General features: G+C 41.5%; 1 protein-coding gene across 1 annotated transcript in view; it reads right to left on the reverse strand.

Annotated features, from left to right (window-relative positions):
* The window catches only part of LOC139367202 (myosin VIIA and Rab interacting protein b), a 164,947-nt gene that overhangs the window by 137,938 nt on the left and 4,831 nt on the right, over positions 1-22,178 (reverse strand). The window contains exon 2 of the mRNA XM_071105370.1: positions 14,077-14,258. Coding sequence (XP_070961471.1) covers positions 14,077-14,186 — 110 coding nt within the window. The 5' untranslated portion in view covers positions 14,187-14,258. The remainder of the gene's footprint in view (positions 1-14,076; positions 14,259-22,178) is intronic.

A 22,178-nucleotide genomic window follows, 5' to 3' on the forward strand; every position in this document is an offset into this window, starting at 1 on the left:
AAAATGAATGGCACAAGCAAGAGTAAGAAAGAGTCGCTACAGTAAAATTAAAGCCATCAATTCAGTGATATTTAAGTGACAATTTTGCACCCCTCACAGGAAAACAGGACATTTACGTCTGAAAAGGAGTAATTCTCAGGTGGGGTGGGGGGGGGGATGCTCGTTGCTAAGAGGAGAGAGGGAGTAATAATGAAACATACTCACTTGTTTATCCTAAATTACTTTTCTGTCAAGCACACCTCCTAAGCAAATACTGTCCTCGGATGAACATTACATTTAATCGTTCACGTTTATTTGACCACTCTGGATTGTGCAGAAAAATAAAATAAAGGTACTGTAGCTAGCATTGCTAATCACTTGTTGGATTCATTCAGAAAACCTTTCTTGCTATCACGTCCTGCCGCAAGGCATTCTGGTACTTGTCAATCACATGAATCACAATGAATGTCTATGTTGGTTGTAGTTGAGCTTGGAGAACAGTTTACAGTTGTACCATAGACATCTGTACCATAGAAGGCTTGTATCCAACTCACTTTCTAACGATTTTAAAATACAGAAGCCAAACACGGAAAATATGGATACAACTTCCTCCACGCTTGTGCATTATCATAATTCATATACACAACACCACTAGAAATCCCTGCATTAGCATGTTTCTGTTAGACGATACATCTTGACAAAATACACCATATTACTGGCCTACTAATGTGCCTGGACCTTGCACTCAAAACACCAGGCTTTCGAGCAGTTATTCACATGACATAGACTATTTACTGTACCCAGGGACTGGGTAACAGGTGTATAAAACTCAAGTACCCAGCTATGCAATTCCCATAGACAAACATTGGCAGTAGAATGGCCTTACTGAAAAGCTCAGTGACTTTCAACGTAGCAGCGTCATAGGACGCCACCTTCTGCACAAGTCAGTTCGTCAAATTTCTGCCCTGCTAGAGCTGCCCTGGTCAACTGTAAGTGCTGTTATTGTGAACTGGAAAAGTCTAGGAGTATCAACAGCTCGTACCTGGTAAAAATCATCTGTCCTCCGATGTAACACTTACAACCGAGTTCCAAACTGCCTCTAGAAGCAACATCAGCACAAGAACTGTTCACTTGGAGCTTCATGAAACGGGTTTCCATGGCTGAGCAGCCGTACACAAGCCTAAGATCACCATGCGCAATGCCAAGTGTCGGCTGGAGTGGTGTAAAGCTCGCCGCCATTGGACTCTGGAGCAGTGGAAACACGTTCCCTGGAGTGATGAACCACGCTTTACCACCTGGCAGTCCGATGGACGAATCTGGATTTGGTGGATGCCAGGAGAACGCTGCCTGCTCAAATGCGTAGTGCCAACACTAAAGTGTGGTGGAGCAGGAATAATGGTCTGGGACTGTTTTTCATGGTTCGTGTCAGACCTCTTAGTTCCAGTGAAGGGAAATCTTAACACTAGAGCTTACAATTATATTCTAGAAGATTCTTTGCTTCCAACTTTGAGGAAGGCCCTTTCCTGTTTCAGCATGGCAATATCCCCGTGCACAAATTGAGGTCCATACAAAAATGGTTTGTCGAGATCAGTGTGGAAGAACTTGACTGACCTGCACAGAGCCTTGACCTCAACCCCATCGAACACCTTCAGGATGAACTGGGAGTGCCAACTGCGAGCCAGGCCTAATCGCCCAACATCAGTGCCCAACCTCACTAATGCTCGTTGCTGAATGGAAGTCCCCGACAAAATTTTACGACATCTAGTGGGAAGCCTTCCCAGAGGAGTGGAGGCGTATAGCAACAAAGGGGGGGGGGGGGGGGGGGGGGGGGGGGTCTAGGCTGTAGGCTTATGCAGTTATTTCGGCATTAAACAAAACAGGACGTTGAGCGGTTATTCAAATTAGCCTACATCACTGCAGTTTACAGCCTATGGATAAGAATGGTGTACTCATTGCACTGTGTTGTTGTAGCCCAGGTATAATAATTTTATTGTCTAAAAACAGAGGCCTGTGCCTAATCAATAGTGGAGCTTTGTGTGCCCGGGGACCACAGAGCGCAGCATGGAGAAACGGAACACAGAGCTTGCACTTTGACAGGTAAATATTTAGCCTATAGCCCTAATATTTAGCTAATGAATGGCCTAATATCTAGCTAACATTTAGCTTTGGCTACACATCACGAGCCTCTCTCTTCCAGCTCTATCAGTGCTCAATAGGCTACTCAAGCCTCTCCATTCCCCTTGTTGTGAAATCCCAGGAAAAGCTATAGGCTACAAAAGCTAACGGACATTCGTTTAGATCATTTTTTATACTAGGCCTATTTGAGGTTAAGAAGCAGGCTTGCTCTTGCTAATTGCTAAAATGTAAAACAGGCCTACAGCATAGAAAATGCATGTCGGGTGAAAGCTGAGGAGAGAAAGTGCATTGGTGTGATCTCTTTTGGCCGGGTTACGATAACATTGTTGCACTGATGCGTTGCAAATAGTTGCACAGGACAGACAGATGCAAAAGGAATTGACGACCATTAGAAAAATGGAAATCACTTGCAAACCACTTGAGCAACGAGGCAATGACACGTTGTAAAAGATGCACAGGCTAAACAGTGGTTGTTGCTGAATTGCGACATTTAAAAATGAGTTACCATATTATTTTTCATTCGGCCTCTGTACATTGAAGTATTGTTTGCAGTTGTCACTATGACAATGAACACACCCTGAAACACTGAATAGTATTTGGTTACCACCTTATTAATAGGCATGGTGCAGTATGATGCATTGGACTGCCATTGATCAGTTGATTGACAGGTGCAGGTCTGTAGAACGATAAAACATTCCTTTAGTGTGGATGCTCACCACACATATAGTTATGTAGCCTATAGTCTATCATTATAGCCTAGTTATCATTACTGTTTTTAACTTGATGGATGGCCCTTAACTATTGCACAACAAACGTTATTATCACAACATAATTCCTAGTAGGTCTAGCTAACTTGAATTAAATAAATTACACTTCATTTCATTTACTCGACTTTAATACCCTATAAATTGACTCCGTTAAATAATTTACTCTGGCAAGTTTGCCAACAGCGCGCTGCAGTAGGGAAGTAAAACGGAAGTCGAATCCATTACTTCCGCTGTGTCCATAGCAACATTTTAAAATTAGGTGGAGACAGTATGTACAGTAGATCAGTATACAGATTTGTACAGATATGACAGTTCGTTAGAAAGCCATACAATGTTTGCATATCAAGCATACAGAAACACACAGTCGACTATGTGCTTGCGCCACTCCCTGCAGATATCAGTAAAACACAGACCCACATAAAACACATTACAAACTGAACTACAGTATCAGTGACGTGGTTGTTTTCAATTCACAAGTATGTCCAAGCTTTTGTGCGGTCAGTTCCTGGGGTAATTGGTTAGTGAATTAACTCTGGTCGGGTTTGGTTTATAGCCATTTTTATAACGTCACCTTTCCACTAAAATGAAAAGGGAGAGTCATGCTGAGCAGAACAGAGAAAGTCTGTCCTCCTCCCAAATGGCACCCAATTCCCTATTTAGGGCACTACTTTTGGCCAGAGCCCTATGGGCCCTGGTCAAAAGTGGTGCAGTATAAAGGAAAAATGTGCCATTTAGGATGCTACCGCTGTGTGATGTTACAGAGGTTAGCATGTAATGGCAATGAAAAACAAAAGCTGTTTATTCTCAACTCCCACCTTTTCATCCATCTTCACTGACACTGTATTAAAACAACTGTTTATTGTTGGGAGAACGACTGTCCCCTTTCATTGAAGACCTGGAAGTTCAACCTCTGTATTGAAGGCATTGTTTGCAGAAAACAGGATCCCAAAATATAGTGAATGGAAAAATGTCAATCTCCATGAAAATATATATATTTTTAGAAGACATTCAATTGCTTTTAATACACCAGATGTATGTCCTTCAACCAACTAATTTAAAATCGCACACAGAAGAAAGGAAAACGAAAGGAAAGGAAAATGTGGTTGCTAATGGCAGACTGCAGTACCCCGGTCAGCCTTCAACTTGAGTTACTCAATGGGAGGGGGCAGCACTGAGCTAGCCTGCAGCACTGAGCTAGCCTGCAATATCACTTCCTGGAGTTGCTCAAACTGCGCATGGTACGTCTCCATGAGACATCATCTTATCCAACTTAATTTGGCTTCAATGCGCAATTGAGTCTTCACATTGGAATGAATGGTGTCAGGTGACCAATAGCTTTGTCCATTCATAGTCATTGGGTTACACACACACATAGGCCAACGCCAACTGACAAGATGTTATTTCTTACATTATTTGTTCAGAACGTTTGTAGTATTATTACCTACAGCCGAAATTAACTTTTGGGACATTAGATCGTTAAATCACTCGGAAGAAATTTGACCAGAAATGTGACTTCCCTGACCTGGATCCTTTGTATGGACTTCCTGAGGCAGTCCCATTCATCCTGGGTTCTACAACAAAACATTGACGGCGGAGAAGAGGGAGGAGAAGTCAGTCTGCGCTGTTCTGTGAAGGGAGTAGTACACAGCGTTGTACACAGCGTTGTACACAGCGTTGTACGAGATCTTCAGTTTCTTGGCAATTTCTCGCATGAAATAGCCTTCATTTCTCAGAACAAGACTAGACTGGCGAGTTTCAGAACAATGGTTTTTGTTTCAGGCCATTTTGAGCCTGTAATAGAACCCACAAATGCTGATGCTCCAGATACTCAACTAGGCTAAAGAAGGCCAGTTGTATTGCTTCTTAAATCAGGACAACAGTTTTCAGCTGTGCTAACATAATTGCAAAAGTGTTTTCTAATGATCAATTAGCCTTTTAAAATGATCAACTTAGATTACAATAACACAACGTGCTATTGGAAACACAGGAGTGATGGTTGCTAATAATGGGCCTCTGTGCACCTATGTAGATATTCCATAACAAATTTCCAGCTACAATAGTCATTTACATCATTAACAATGTCTACACTGTATTTCTGATCAATTTGATGTTATTTTAAATGGACAAAAAAAACAGGTTCTTTCAAAAACAAGGACATTTCTAAGTGATCCCAAACTTTTGAACAGTAGTGTATATCATCATGAAGTGCCTTGAGAGGCTAGTTAAGGATAATATCATCTCCACTTTACCAGACACCCGAGACCGTTTGTTAAAGGAATTAAATTCCTTTGTTTTATTTAACTAACTCAATTCAACACTCTGTCCACTCCTAAAAATTTGTAAGACCCTTATTTGCATAAAATGGACAGAGACCTGTCTCAAAATCAATCAGTAGCGTTTATTCTCGAGAGTACTGAACACGATACAGTTTACCACAGGTTATAAACTGAAAATGACGTCATTAGTTTTCGAACTGTCCCGTCTCTTCTCCACCCTGGTACAAAGGCAGTCTCTCAAGCCTTCCCACATCGTATCCGACCAATTTAATATAATTTATGACCGAGCCAAGGTCTTCCTGTGTAGATAAGCATTCTAGCCAGTCTGACGATAAGTTCATTCATTTCTACCAAGGAACAGACAGTCATTGTTCTAATTGTTGATTATATTTACACACATTATATTCAGTACTAGGATTAAAAGAAAATTCATACATCTATACAGTAACATAATAGTATTCTGATTAGTCAGTCCTGATTGAAATGTATACATAATTAGTCATTATTGATTAAAAAAATCCCTTAACACCGTTACAATTTGCATACCAACCCAACAGATCCACGGACAACACAATCACCATTGCACTGCACACTGTCCTATCCCACCTGGAAAAGAGGAATACCTACGTAGGAATGCTGTTAATTGACTAAAGCTCAGTCTTCAACACCATAGTGCCCTCCAAGCTCATCACTAAGCTCAGGGACCTGGGTCCTAGACAGGCTGAACCCAGGTGGTGAAGGCAGGCAACAACACATCCACCACACTGATCCTCAACACTGGTGCCCCACAGGGGTGTGTGCTCAGCCCCCACCTGTACTCCCTGTTCACCCATGAGTGAGTGGCCAGGCATGTCTCCAACTCAAACTCAGCACATCACTGAGGTCATGAAATTGTCCCTTCACACCGACAGCATGGTGAAGAAGGCGCAACAGCGCCTCTTCAACCTCAGGAGGCTGAAGAAATTTGACTCGGCCCATTAGAAACTCACAAACTTCTACAGATGCACCACTGAGAGCATTCTGTCGGGCTGTATCACCACCTCATACAGCAACTGCACCGCCCACAACCGCAGGGTTCTCCAGAGGGTGGTGCAGTCAGCCCAAAACTTGGGCCGAGAGACTGATCAACAGCTTCTATCTCCAGGACATCAGACTATTAAAACAGTCATCCCGAGCAGGCCTCCGCCCAGTACCCTGCCCTGAACCTTAGACACTGTCATTAGCTACCACCCGATACCCTATCCTGCACCTTAAAGACTGCTGCCCCATGTACATAGAGTCATTGAAGACTGGTCAATTTAATAATGTTTACATACTGTTTTAACCACTTTATATGTATATACTGTATTCTAGTCATGGCTCACCATATACAACTACTGCTGTATACACATTTTCTACTCAGATACTGTCAAAACACACCATTCACATGCATACATATTTTGGAATCTGGTTCGAAAGCTTAATTCCTGAAATTCGATCCATGGGGTTTTGTAATGTGTATTTAAAACACTATTCTCAACATAGCTCATTCTATTATTTCTACTACTGTACATTGTATTTTAGTTACACTGCTTATACACACACACACCACATGTATTTCTATACTGGTTTCTTGACATATCACACTCTAAAATACAGTGCCTTCAGAATATTCATACCACTTGACTTATTTCACATTTGTTGTGTTACAGCCCGAATTCAGCATTTAATAAATATTGTTTTCTTCTCATAATGACAATGTCAAAACATGTTTTTTGAAATGTTGGCAAATTAAAAGTGAAAATGAAATACAGAAATAACTAATTTACATAAGTATTGACACACTTTTGCTATGACACTCCAAAATGAGCTCAGGTGCATCCAATTTCCTTTGACCATCCTTGAGATGGCACTACTGGATTGGAGTCCACATGTGGCCAATTCAATTGTTTGGACATGATTTAGGAATATCCACACCTGTCTACATAAGGCCCCACAGTTGACAGTACATGTCATAGCAGAAACTATACCATCAAGTCCAAGGACCTGTCCGTAGATCACCGAGATAGAATTGTGATGAGGCACATACCTCGGGAAGGGTATATATTTTTTATAAAGACTGGGAAATTGAAAAAAATATGGAACTACCCAGACTCGATTCTGCCTAGAGCTCTGCATTTCAATATTTATTTTTTACTAATATTTTTTTATTAATTGTGTATTGAATTGATTTGACCATGTCTGTACCATATCAAAATAAATATTGGCAGGTGATACAAGTATAAAACAAATAACACTTTAATGCTGTTCAAAGTCATCTTTGATACAGGAAGGTAGTCTTTCACCAGGTCAAATTCCTGGTATATATAAATGTACTTGGCTAATCAAGTTATTCTGATTCTAGTCCAACAAATCGCTGCGCAACAGCAATTACAACACTAGCAGTCATTATACAGTATACATTTCAGTTCCCTATTTTATGAAACTAGTCCCAGAACCACCCAGTATGATAAACGGTATGATATCAAATGTCTCATTACGAAGGCCCTCTCTACAAGCGACAAAACAGCCTTGCACTTGTTTGGCCCTGACACTATTTTCCAAAGATGTATGATGCTCCAGGTTGACCAATTAAAATCACTTCCATAAAACCTACACCGTTCAATAATCAGCTCCAGATTTGTTATCTACATATGAGTGAAGGGGGGGGGGGCATGCTTGAGACAGCACATCCAGAGACAAGGGTGGGGGGGGGGGAAAGAATGAGAGACAGAAACAGAGAGAGAAACAAACCTTCCATAACAAAGCCATCACTTACAGAGAGATGAAGAAGAGTCCCCTAAGCAAGCTGGTCCTGGGGCTCGGATCACAAACACAAACAGACCCCACAGAGCCCTAGGACAGCAACACAATTAGACCCAACCAAATCATGAGAAAACAAAAAGATAATTGCTTGACATATTGGAAAGATTTTACAAAAAAAACTGAGCAAACTAGAACACTATTTGGCCCTAAACAGAGAGTAGACAGTGGCAGAATACCTGACTACTGTGACTGACCTAAACTTAAGGAAAGGTTTGACTATGTACAGACTCGGTGAGCATAGCCTTGCTATTAAGAAAGGCCGCCGTAGGCAGACCTGGCTCTCAATAGAAGAAAGGCTATCTGCACACTGCCCACAAAATGAGGTGGAAACCGAGTTGCACTTACTAACCTCCTACCAAATGTATGACCATATTAGAGACACATATTTCCCCCAGATTACACAGACCCACAAATAATTTCAACACAAATCCAATTTTGATAAACTCTCATATTGGGTGAAATACCAGTGTGCAATCACAGCAGCAAGATTTGTGACCCGTTGCCACAAGAAAAGGGCAACCAGTGAAGAACAAACACCATTGTAAATACAACATATATGTTTGTTTATCTATATTCCCTTTTTAACTTTAACTATTTGCACATCATTACAACACTGTATATAGACAAATGACATTTGAAATATCTTTATTATTTTGGAACTTTTATGAGTATAATGTTTACTATTCATTTTTGATTGTTTATTTCACTTTTGTTTATTATCTATTTCACTTGCTATTGCAAAGTAAACATATGCCACGCCAATAAAGCCCCTTGAATTTAATTGAGAGAGAGGAGAGAGGAAAGGTATTGGTCTACACGGGACAAAGGAATAGCAAATTAGCCACCAGACATCGTTCGATTATAATGCTATTTTTTACCTTGCATGGACCACAAGCTTCACACAGACAGGATTGTAAAATGCAGACACTTGACTTTCGTCGACGGCGGTGAAGACAGACTTGTCAAGGCTCATTAATAGCATTGTATATGAGCTATGTAAAGACGGAGCAGAGTAATTGGCATTATCATGTCAGGAAAAGGCAGAGTCCTTTAATGGCTCAATCGCCTTTATCTGCAGAAGTAATTACTGCTACCGCAGGCAGAAGCAAAGAAGAGAGAACAATCTGGGAAAAAGCTTGGAAACAGAGTGGTGAATGGATAGTCGTTTTGATCATTCCTCCTGGCCCTTGGGAGTCATAGCGCTGTTTATTAAGCAATCCATCTCTGACTGGGCTCCGGGGCTAAGACTCTGTTCCCTCTGCTGGTTTGATGAGACACACTCCATCAGGCTGGCAACAGTGACAGGTGGAAACAGGCCAGAGGTTGGACAGCTAATGCTGTAACTGTACATCATAATTGGGTCAAAATGATCACACTCAATCAGAGAATGGAACACATCATGATGCAACGGCTCACAGTGCTGTTTGATCAAGCATTTTCGACGGAAATATACTGTAGGACTCAGCATGCCAATATTTAACCATGTTGACATACAGTAGCAATCCATTCTAAACAATGTAACTCATTGGCATTACAATCAGTGAGAAAACTCAGCTTCAGCAGTAGTAGTAGAAACACGTAGCACGTTTAAGAAGTCCCTTCATTTCACTGTTGAGGTCAACCCGGGACTTACATTGCAGAACTTCATTTGTCCAGGAAAGCTGAGATTGTACCCAGGTTTGATTACATGCACATCATTTGAATATTTACATTTTTCTGACAGGCCAGTACTTATCTGACAGAAGGTAATATCAATTAAGTTTCTAAACATTTCTTAGTAGACAACACTAGGGAAATTAAAATGGAGCATTCAAAGTGCCAGCTGAGACAACTTGTTAATTAGCCTTGTGAAGTATTCATGGGACACTTTATATCTCAGACGGGCTGGCATTTAAAAAAGAAGAAACAAACGTCAGCCACGCATGGAGGGCAAAACCCCTGGGGGTTTCGCCCTCGTTTGTTTGGGGGAAGACACCCTGAAACAACCAAATACCATCTGCTACTGTTTTCATAGGTACAATAGCTTTGATATTATTAATGTAATGTTCACAACAGTACTTTCCTTACAACTGTGTTTCATATCAAAAGGAGAACAACAGGCTTTGTTTTCTGGTGTTATAACCTAGTCACTTGGAACATTGTGAAATGTGGAATTCTGTGTTGATCCTTCTTATCAAGCAGGTGCCTGGCTGCACGGCACAAATAGATCAATAACGGTTGAATGAAAGCGTACTCACACACACACACACACACCCAAACCATATTTATATTAGCACACGCACGCACGCACACACACACATTCAGTGCATTCAGAAAGTATTCAGACCCCTTGACTTTTTCCACTTTGTTACATTACAGCGTTATTCTAAAATATATATTTTTTAATCCCTCCTCAATCTACACACAATAGTCCATAAAGACAAAGCAAAAACAGGTTGAGAAATGTTTGCATATTTGTGAAAAATAAAAAACTGAAATATCACATTTACATAAGTATTCAGACCCTTTACTCAGTACTTCATTGAAGCACCTTCTGCAGCAATTACAGCCTCAAGTCTTCTTGGGTATGAGGCTACAAGCTTGGCACACCTGTATTTGGGGAGTTTCTCCCATTCTTCTCTGTAGATCCACTCAAGCTCTGTCAGGTTGGATGGGGAGCACCATTGCAGAGTTATTTTCAGGTCTCTCCAGAGATTCAAGACCAGGCTCTGGCTGGGCCACTCAAGGACATTCAGAGACTTGTCCCGAAGCCACTCCTGCATTGTCTTGGCTGTGTGCTTAAGGTCGTTGTCCTGCTGGAAGTTGAGCCTTCGCCCCAGTCTGAGGTTCTGAGCGCTCTGGAACAGGTTTTCATCAAGAATATCTCTGTACTTTGCTCCGTTCATCTTTCCCTTGATCCTTACTAGTCTCCCAGTCACTGCAGTGGAAAAAAATCCCCACAGCATGATACTGCCACCACCATGCTTCACCGAAGGGATGGTGCCAGGTTTCCTCCAGACGTGATTCAGGCCAAAGAGTTCAATCTTGGTTTCATCAGATCAGAGAATCATGCTTCTCATGGTCAATATTTTAGGTGCCTTTTGGCAAACTCCAAGCGGGCTGTCATGTACCTTTTACTGAGGAGTGGCTTCCGTCTGGACACACTACCATAAAGGCCTGATTGGTGGAGTGCTGCAGAGATGGTTGTCCTTCTGGAAGGTTCTCCCATCTCCACAAGGAACTCTGGAGCTCTGTCAGAGTGACCATCGGGTTCTTGGTCACCTCCTTGACCTAGGCACTTCTCCCCTGATTGCTCAGTTTGGTGGGGTGGCCAGCTCTAGAAAAAGTCTTGGTGATTCTAAATGTCTTCCATTTTATAATGGAGGCCACTGTGTTCTTGGGGACCTTCAATGCTGCAGAAATGTTTTGGTGCCCTTCCCCAGATCTGTGCCTCGACACGATCCTGTCTATGAGCTCTACGGACAATTCCTTTGACCTCATGGCATAATTTTTGCTATGACATGCACTGTCAACTGTGGGACTTTATATAGACAGGTGTGCACCTTTCCAAATCATGTCCAATCAATAGAATTTACCACAGGTAGACTCCAATCAAGTTATAGAAACGGCTCAAGGATGATCAATGGAAACGTGATGCACCTGAGCTCAATTGAGGCTCATACTAAAGGGTCTGAATACTTATGTAAAGAAGGTATTTCTCATTTTAAATATGTATAAAAAAATGAAATAAAAATGTTTTCACTGTCATTATGGGGAATTGTGTGTAGATTGGATATAATATAGTTTTATTCATCATTTTAGAATAAGGCTGTAACAAAATGTGGAAAAAGTCAAAGGGTCTGAATACTTTCCGAATGCTCTGTACATTTGTACTAGCAGACACACAAAACCATATTTCTATTAACTGTCGTTGTGATTCTAATACAGCACAGATTACCACACCATTTTCTGCTTGGGTTGAAAATCCAAGTCGAATCAGAATCATTCATAATGTAAAACAGCCATGAAATGAGAGAACACACTTGTCCCAGTCTGTGTGGTCGACTGTGCATGTGGTCTGCTTCTTGAGATGCATTGGCCTCAGTCATTGTGCCAAAGAAGTGGACCCCTGAGAATGAAATCACTGCCATTAAGACGTTATTGTGCACTTGAACCTAACTGTATGGAGCTCCCAGCATTCCCTGCACTCAAACCAACCTCAGGAGTGTGATAGACGTGACTGAATTTGAGAGGGTGTTCAGCACTGCTCAGAGAACCCTCGACTGGGAACTATCGATTTCTCAAGAGCAAAGATTACTGCACACCGTTGATTCTGTTATGAAACAGAGAGAGAGTCTACAGAGAAACTAAACATAATTACTTTTCGGGAAACAATAGACACCAAATCGAACAAAGAAAACAAAGGACGTAACTCAATTTGTTGTCAGTGGGCTTCTAGTATATTTAAGACAGTTACACAGTCTTTCAAAACACTTTGCTGCAGATTGCGACTCCAACAAAGCTACCTTGTTTATTTATTTCATGAGCCCCTGTATTGCCAATGAAAATGTGCATGTTTTCACATCCTTACATGCATTTAGCTTTTAAAATGGGGAGAAACACCAATATTGGCTCGACATCATGTTTTTCAAAGGTTTCTTTGTTTTTGATCATTTGAAAGAGTTTGCAAGAGAGAAAATAGTGTATTTCACAGTAATTCATGGAGAAGCCGAGCCAGCTGTAGCCCAGTCTTGATTAGACGAGGCCCAGAAGTGTAGCTGACTCAAAACCTCTGCTGCCTGCTGTCTGGTCAATAACAATGTATCCTTGATTCAGCCCTACCCTCGTAAGCAGAGTGAATGTGAGATTACAGAGTCTGGCAACGCAAGATATGATAATGTTATTATATAACCGACTGAAATAATTCCAATACACATCATCCCATGACAGGTCATCCCTGTGGTGTTCTGTAGTATGATAGGCCTATAAGATCAAACTGCCAAGAAGTGTAAAAAGCTACTGCAATACAGTGGAAAAAAACACTATTGGGCTCTTGATCAAACGTGGAGACAGGGGAGCATAATACTTTACCAACAAACAAAAAATGCTGTAGGAAGTGAAACTTGACAACCCTCAAATATGTACACATAATTCCATATTCAGTTTGATAGATTTGTATAATCATTTCTGAATGGCTCGAGGCGTCCACCAGGATCACCACAACATAGGCTTGCTGATGCATCACAAACCAGACGGTCTGATCTGCCAATACATTTGATGACAGTTCCCCACGGGAGACTGTCAACATCACAACACTGTATCCCCTAGCTGCAGCCTGTCACACAGAGAGAGGGGGAGAGATGGAGGAAAAGGAGGAGAGGGAGTAAGACTGGGATGTGTTCATCATGCCGAAACGGAGCAGGACCTACCTGAATTTGTCCAATAGAAAATGGTTGGTTTGCTATGTTTTCTTCCGTTTGGTTCTTAAAAAAACGGTAAACGATTTCCGGAATGAATACGCCCCTGTAGTAGTTACAGCCTGTCAGAGGGTGAGGGATGGAGGTCGGGAGGAAATGTGAAGAGAGGGACAGAGGAAAAGGAGGAGAGGGAGGAAGCCTGTCGCATCTGACAGAAGGAACTGTCTCTCAGGGGTGTGTGAAGAAGAACAGCATTCTGAGGCACTCTGAGACCTGACCCCGAGACCCCTACAGTATCTGACATCCACACAGTCTGACTAAGCGTAAGAGACAGTCACAACTTATTCCCTCTTTACATCCAGCAGCATCAGCACAACTATCTTTCCCCAAACTCAGAAAAAGTCAGGCAGGTATGTCACAGATTAGGATAGCACAGCTATCAGCAAAAATGTGTGTATTAAAGGGGGATCGTATACCAGGTAGAGTCCTGGGGGCACCACATTTTCGTTAATTTACAACTCGTGTTTTAAGTGGTAAATTGGTTGACACAGGAGTGAAATGTTACCAAATATTGTACATTTTCTCAAATATCTGAACAGCAAATCCCTCTTAACAAAATGGGGGGGGCCCATCCTGCATTCCCGACCCCACATCAATTCCCCCAGTTCCCCAGCTCACCTTAGCCTGTCCTCCTCCTTCTTCCTCAACTTCATGTCCCTCTGCACCACCTTCAGCACGTGCTCTGCCTCATTGTCCGTCAAGCCCGACAGGTCCAGCTTGCGCCCCATCTCTCCTGGCCTTGCCAACGCCACGGGGTACTGCTGCAGGGGGGCACTCTGGAGGCCGGGGCAGGGACAACCCTGCACAGGGGAGGAGGTAGAGGGTGTTTAGAGAGAAGTGGTGGAGACGGTCCATAACTATGTCTATCAAGACTTTCTACATTAAATGTTCCAGCGGTTTTGCTTTGTGTTATGTTGTACTGTAGTGTATTGATGACTAGGGATGCATGATTATATCGGTAAGCATATCGGAATCGGATGATATTAGCTAAAAATGCCAACGTCGGCATCGGCCCGGTGTCCAGTTTAATGCCAATGTGCACAACCGATGTCAAAGCTGACGTGCATACCTTTATAACGTAGGTAGATGACGTAATGACGCCACTAAAAATACAGCGCTACACATGCAACACAGCATTCCTAACCTAGCCCACAATGTCTGCTGTGTGGATCTATTTTGACGTTTCAAAGGAAGATAACAAAAAGGCCATGTGCAACGTTTGTGCTGCTATTATTTCCAGAGGAAGGGAGAGTGAAATCTTTCAATACCACAAACCTAGTTACTCACTTGAAAGTGCATCACCACCAGACTTTCAGCGACTACTTAGAACAAAAGCAGAAAAAAACTAAGCGCACACTTCCAACCACTAAACAATTTCAAGTCGAGCAGTCATTTGAAAGAATAAGAACATTTCAGCGAGACAACTCAAAGGCGAAATCCATTAAAGCCAAGATAATGGAATTCATTGCCCTTGACAATCAACCGTTCTCTGTCATGGATGATGTTATGTTGGCTTTCGCCGACTGGTCGAGCACCTCGAGCCCCGGTACACACTACCAAGTAGGCACTATTTTTCAGATGTTGCCCTACAGGAGTTACACAGTATTGTTGAAACACACATCCATGAGCTACTTGTCACTGCTATTAGCTTCACGACTGACCAGCGATGTCAGACTCATGAGCATGCAGAGTCTGACAGCACAGTGGGTTGACAATGATTTTGTACTGAGGAAAGCATTATTGCATGCTCAAGAATGTGCTGGTTCTCATACTGCTGCTGCCATTTGAGAACATGTTTGAAAGCTGTAAACATGAACACACTCCTAGCTCCATTGGAAACAACTGACTTGAGAAACAAGCTCATCAACTGCGTCTCCAGCAGACGTGATACCCTCTGTCATGGCATTGAAACTCCTGCTCAACAAAACTGCTGACACAGACCGTATGGTTAAAACTTGCAAAAGTACTCTACTAGAGGCTGTGAACAAGTGATTCGGTGGCATTCTCTCTGTGCCTCTTTACTGTGTCGCCACTATGCTTGATGCTAGGTACAAGGACCTAGGTACATGGGCCGCTACGTCGATGCAGATAAGAAACAGGGTTTATGTTAAATGTTAGACACAGCTGGACAAGATGGTAACGGACACAGGGACAGTGCGCACCGAGTAAGAGAGGCCACGGGCAGGCAGCTGAAACTTCACTGCTTGACATGCATGATGAAATCCTGGTGGAGAATGAAACGACTGAACAAATGAACAACAAAACAACACAGTAAGAGAAAGAAATAGGTTTTGATGATGTTTTACTGGTAATGTTGACATTACTAAATGCCAACAAAATAACTTTTTGGTCAGTGTGTGTTTCAACTATTTAACTGTACTAGAATGCTTAAAAGGCCACTACATTTAAATAAATAAATAAATCAATAAATAAATAAATAAATAAATAAATATCGGGATTTTGGCAAGGAAAATATTGGATATCGATATCGGCCAAAAATGTCATATCGGTGCATCCCTATTGATGACCTCACAAAATGCATTTCTATGTAAATGGACAATAAAGTTATCATATGGTACAAGCGTATGAGTGTGGATGCAGCACATCCCTATTTAGTGAGATGAGAGGGGATGGAGAGAATGGAGATTCATAAGATCCGAAAATTATGTGCTACATTATTGACTTAGACATGAAGACCCTCTCTTCTCCCTCTCACCATTCATCACTTCATTTACTCAGTCTTGCTCAAGCCTCATCATCAGAACCTTTGACAAGTTTTTATTTTATTTTTATGTAACTAGGCAAGTCAGTTAAGAACAAATTCTTATTTACAATGATGGCCTAGGAACGGTGGGTTAACTGCCTTGTTCAGGGGCAGAGCGATTTTTTACCTTGCTCGGGGATTCGATCAAGCAACCTTTCAGTTACTGGTCCGATGCTCTAACCCCTAGGCTACCTGCCGCCCCTAGGCTACCTGCCGCCCCTAGGCTACCTGCCGCCCCTAGGCTACCTGCCGCCCCTATCTAATTGGAAATCTATTTCCAATATCATATTGTATGTTATAAACACATCTCTGGATGGTGTGTACAAATTCAATCAAAGTTTATTTGTCACGTGCGCCGAATACAACAGGTGTAGTAGACCTTCCAGTGAAAAGCTTTCTTACAGGCTCTAACCAATAGTGCAAAAAAGGTATTAGGTGTAAGTAAAGAAATAAAACAACATTAAAAAGACAGGCTATATACAGTAGTGAGGCTATAAAAGTAGCGAGGCTACATACAGCCACTGGTTAGTCAGGCTGATTGAGGTAGTATGTACATGTAGATATGGTTAAAGTGACTATGCATATATGATGAACAGAGAGTAGCTACTTCAAGGTATTGGAGTGGCCATCACAAAACCCTGACCTCAATCCTATAGAACATTTGTGGGCAGAACTGAAAAAGCATGTGCGAACAAGGCCTACAAACCTGACTCAGTTACACCAGCTCTGTCAGGAGGAATGGGACAAAATTCACCCAACTTATTGTGGGAAGCTTGTGGAAGGCTATGAGAAACATTTGACCCAAGTTAAACAATTTAAAGGCAATGCTACCAAATACTAATTGAGTGTATGTAAACTTCTGACCCACTGGGAATGTGATGAAAGAAATAAAAGCTGAAATAAATCACTCTACTCTTATTCTGACATTTCCCATTCTTAAAATAAACCGGTGATCCTAACTGATCTAAGACAGGGAATTTTTACTAGGATTAAATGTCAGGAATTGTGAGTTTAAATGTATTTGGCTAAGGTATGTAAACTTCTGACTTTAACTAAGTACATTTTAGAAATTCCATTTACTTGTGATACTTAAATATTTTTAAAACCAAATACTCAAGTCGTATTTTACTCGGTGACTTTCAATTCTGAGTGACTTTCTATTAAGATATATTTACTTTTACTCAAATATGAAAATGTAGTACTTTTTCCACCAATGCTGCTTGACCTGGGCTGGAGCACACCGGTAGTGCGTTCCAGCACCTTAAATGATCTACTACTTGAGTTCCTGATCCAGACTCCTAATTATCCTTACACCTATGAAGACTAGCCACTTCCATAACACTCAAAAGTTGGTTTCTCCTTCAACCGATTGTAGGATAGAACCCCTACACTACTGGGGTGCTAATTATTTCACTAAATCAAGAGAAGGCCAAGTGTTTACTATATAAAAATGCTTTTATTTGTCAAAAATATGTCATTTTTTGTTGTTGAACAAAATAGGTCAAAAGTCCAATTATAAAATACAACATCTCTAATTAAATACAAATAAGTATACAAGATAACATAATAAAACAAATACAAATCTAAAAGTAATTAAAAAGTTCAATTAAATAACCCAAAATACAATTGCACTGCATTCACAGTGGGAAAGTGTCCTGGCATTTTCTATTGTATATCCCACTCTGAAGGTTGCAATACCATGCTGTTCTTTCCTTGTATTTCTGCCTGATTGGAACCTGCTTTCTGAACACAGTCCTGTTCACATGCACACGAGTGGCTTCAAGACACCCTGTGGTACAATGCCTGTGTCCCTCCTGATAAAACAATTATCCTGGTGATGACAGAGAAAGCAAGGGGAGAATACAGTACAAGGCCATCAATCGTCCTACCCCTTGGCTCTGGACTTCCTCTAGCTGATTGCTCGGTCTCTGACGTACAGTAGGAGAAAAGAACAGCGCTATTTGGTCTATTGTACTGTATCTGCCTTGGGGAGGGCCATATAGGTAGGTAGGTAGGTAGGTCATATTCTGCATCCCAAATGGCACCCTATTCCCTATATAGTCCACTCCTTTTGACCAGAGCCCAAAATACAATTACTGTATAGACTAGAGGATGGAAAATGCATCATTACTCACAACCCACAGGGGGAGGCAATTATTCAGTCCTGCTTTTTGTAGCCATGTCAAGGACAGTGGGTGGAGGGCATCAATTACGCCAGTGTGTGTGTGAGTGTGCGTGTGTGTGTGTGTGTCAGAGCGCATCTGCTCGTCGCGGTGACTCAGAGATTTAGGCTCCGTGGAAGCCACCGTTCACACTGCCCACAAGACCGTTTCCATTGATGATGCATTCCTGAATCCAGCAGCACAGTGGGATGTGTGAGTTACACACAGTTTGCGTCCCAAATGGGTCAAAAGTAGTGCACTATGTAGGGAATAGGGTACCATTTCAAATCAAATCAAAGTTTATTTGTCACGTGCGCAGAATACAACAGGTAGACCTTACAGTGAAATGCTTACTAACAGGATCTAACCAATAGTGCGGGAAAAAAAGGTATGCGTGTGTGTAGGTAAGTAAAGAAATAAAACAGTAAAAAGACATTTGAAAATAAGAGTAGCAAGTCTATATACAGACACTGGTTAGTCAGGCTTATTGAGGTAGTGGGTGCATGTAGGTATGGTTAAAGTGACTATGCATATATGATGAACAGAAAGTAGCAGTAGTGTAAAAAGAGGGGTTGGCGGGTGGTGGGACACAATGCAGGTAGCTGAGTTAGCCAGCTGAGTTAGCCAATGCACTGGTTGGTTGGGCCAATTGAGGTAGTATGTACATGAATGTATAGTTAAAGTGACTATGCATATAAGATAAACAGAGAGTAGCGGGGGGGGGGGGGGGGGGGGGGGGTGTTACCTGTTCAGGAGTCTTATGGCTTGGGGGTAAAAACTGTTGAGAAGCCTTTTTGTCCTAGACTTGGCACTCCGGTACCGCTTGCCATGCGGTAGTAGAGGGAACAGTCTATGACTAGGGTCTTTGACAATTTTTAGGACCTTCCTCTGACACCGCCTGGTGTAGAGGTCCTGGATGGTAGGCAGCTTTGCCCCAGTGATGTACTGGGCCGTACGCACGCGGGACCCATCTACAGATACCAAACTGTGATGATCTGCTACGGTGCTTGGGGATTGTGTCCACAACTTTTCAATGTCTTATAAAATGGGTATGGTCTATCGCAATCCTACAAGACATGTGAACGCCCAGACAATAGCTAAATTTACATCAAAGAGCTAAGAGAAAAGGTTGCTTTTTTTCAGTGAGTCATTACATGCACTAGTGAATAAAAACAACAACATAGCAACTCACAACAGGTGTCATGTGACTTATGTCTACTAAAGACAGGGAATCAGACAGTCCCATACAGAAATCCTACGCTCAGAGTGAAGTTTTCCCCAGGTACGAACCCCAGATCCACATCTACGGTAAATTTCTACCTACTCCCCTAAGGACTGTTAGGTTCTTATTTTTCAGAGTAAATAACTCACAGACACTAGAGAAGCGTTTATTCATTCCCCAAAGGTTCTGTACAGCTGAAAACAGACAACTCAACATTTGTCCCACTCAGATATATTTATCCCACTTAAGACACTCCTCCTTCTTACAGTGTATGGCTCTACAGGGAAGAAGGTAACCATATACTAACCCTGATTACTCCCTTAAGGGGAACTGACCTCACCCCTCACCTCCTCCCTCAACCCCTCCTCCTAATCCACCAATATCCATCTGTCTTAACCTATATCAACACATCGCTCTCCATCAACACATTCCAAAGCCTTCTTCAGAGAACCATTAACTTTCTCCTTTGATTCTATGATTCTTCTCTATCATTTATTTAATATCTCAATGTTCAAAATGTCGAACCCAACAGTACCAACATTATAGGAGCATATCCAATTGAGTGTCAAATGAAAGCTACTTCTATATTTTGGGGAAATGGAGGCATAGGAAATGGTTGAAAAATGTATCTATCTTAAAAATGAGTTAAGTAATGCTTTGATTTCTGGTCAAACATATGGAAAAGGGGTCTTAGAAAATGTCTACCTGTCTATCTGCGTAAATAGTTCAAAGTAGTCCTTGGGCATAGAGTTCTATGGTTCTGTCACGTTTGTTGTATGGAGAAGACCAAGGCGCAACGTGATATGCATACATTCTTTTTTAATTAAGAAAGAACACTGAAAAAACTAACAAAATAACCAAACAAAACCGTGAAGCTAAATGTGAGAAGTGCAGACAGGCAACTAAACATAGAATAAGATCCCACAAATACCCTATGGAAAAATGGCTACCTAAATATGGTCCCCAATCAGAGACAACGATAGACAGCTGCCTCATATTGGGAACCAATTCAGGCCACCATAGACCTACATATACCTAGACTTACAAAACCCCCTAGATATACAAAAAAAACTAGACAATACAAAAACTAACATACCCACCCTAGTCACACCCTGACCTGACCAAAATAATAAAGAAAACTAAGGAAACTAAGGTCAGGGCGTGACATGTTTTTTTAAACTTTTAAATAAAATGGTTTTGGTTTCACGTAAAGAACCAGTCAAAAGATTGGACACATCTACTCATTCATGGGTTTTTAAAAACATTTTTTGTTGAATAATTGTGAAGACATCAAAACGATGAAATCATGTAGTAAAAAAAAATAAAAATAAAAAAGTGTTAAACAAATCTAAATATATTTCAGATTTTAGATTCTTCAAAGTTAGCCACCCTTTGCTTTGATGACAGCTTTTCACACTCTTGGCAATCTCAACTAGCTTCCCCTGGAATGCTTTTCCAACAGTCTTGAAGGAGTTCCCACATATGCTGAGCACTTTTTGGCTTCTTTTCCTTCACTCTGCTGTCCAACTCATCCCAAACCATCTCAAAAGGTTGGATGATTGTGGAGGCCAGCTCAACTGATGCAGCAGTCCATCACTCTCCTTCTTGGTCAAATAGCCCTTACACAGTCTGGAAGTGTGTTTCAGGTCATTGTCCTGTTGAAAAACAAATGGTAGTCCTACTAAGCGCAAACCAGATGGGATGGCATATCACTGCAGAATGCTGTGGTAGCCATGCTGGTTAAATGTGCCTTGAATTCTAAATAAATCACAGACAGTTTCAACGCAAAGCACCCCCACACCTCCATGCTTCACGGTGGGTACCACACATGCGGAGATCATCTGTTCACCTACTCCGCGTCTCACAAAGACACAGCGCTTGGAACCAAAAATCTCACATTTGGACTCATCAGACCAAAGGACAGATTTCCACTGGTTAAATGTCCATTGCTTTTGTTTCTTGGCACTAGCAAGTTTCTTATTATTATTTGTGTCCTTTAGTAGTGGTTTCTTTGTAGCAATTCGACCATGAAGGACTGATTCATGCAGTCTGCTCTGAACAATTGATGTTGAGATGTCTGTTACTTGAACTCTGTAAAGCATTTATTTGGGCTAAGATTTCTGAGGCTGGTAACTAATGAACTTATCCTCTGCAGCAGAGGTAACTCTGGTTCTTCCTTTCCTGTGGCGGTCCTCACCCCTACCTTGTCAACACTACTGATTGGCTCAAACGCATTAAGAAGGAAAGAAATACCACAAATTAACAAGGCACACCTGTTAATTGAAATGGATTCCAGGTGACAACCTCATGAAGTTGGTTGAGAGAATGTCAAGAGTGTGCAAAGCTGTCATCAAGGCAAAGGGTGGCTAATTTTGAAGAATCTCAAATATATTTTGATTTGGTTAACACTTTTTTGGTTACTGCATTATTCCATGTATTATTTCATAGTTTCTATGTCTTCACTATTATTATATAATGTAGAAAATAGTGAAAATAAAGAAAACCCCTGGAATGATTCCTTTACTGTGGAATTGCCCTAGTTTTACATCACCAATACATGGATAGCCTAACC

Source organism: Oncorhynchus clarkii, chromosome 15, assembly GCF_045791955.1.
Source record: "Oncorhynchus clarkii lewisi isolate Uvic-CL-2024 chromosome 15, UVic_Ocla_1.0, whole genome shotgun sequence".
NCBI classification, from domain to species: domain Eukaryota; kingdom Metazoa; phylum Chordata; class Actinopteri; order Salmoniformes; family Salmonidae; genus Oncorhynchus; species Oncorhynchus clarkii.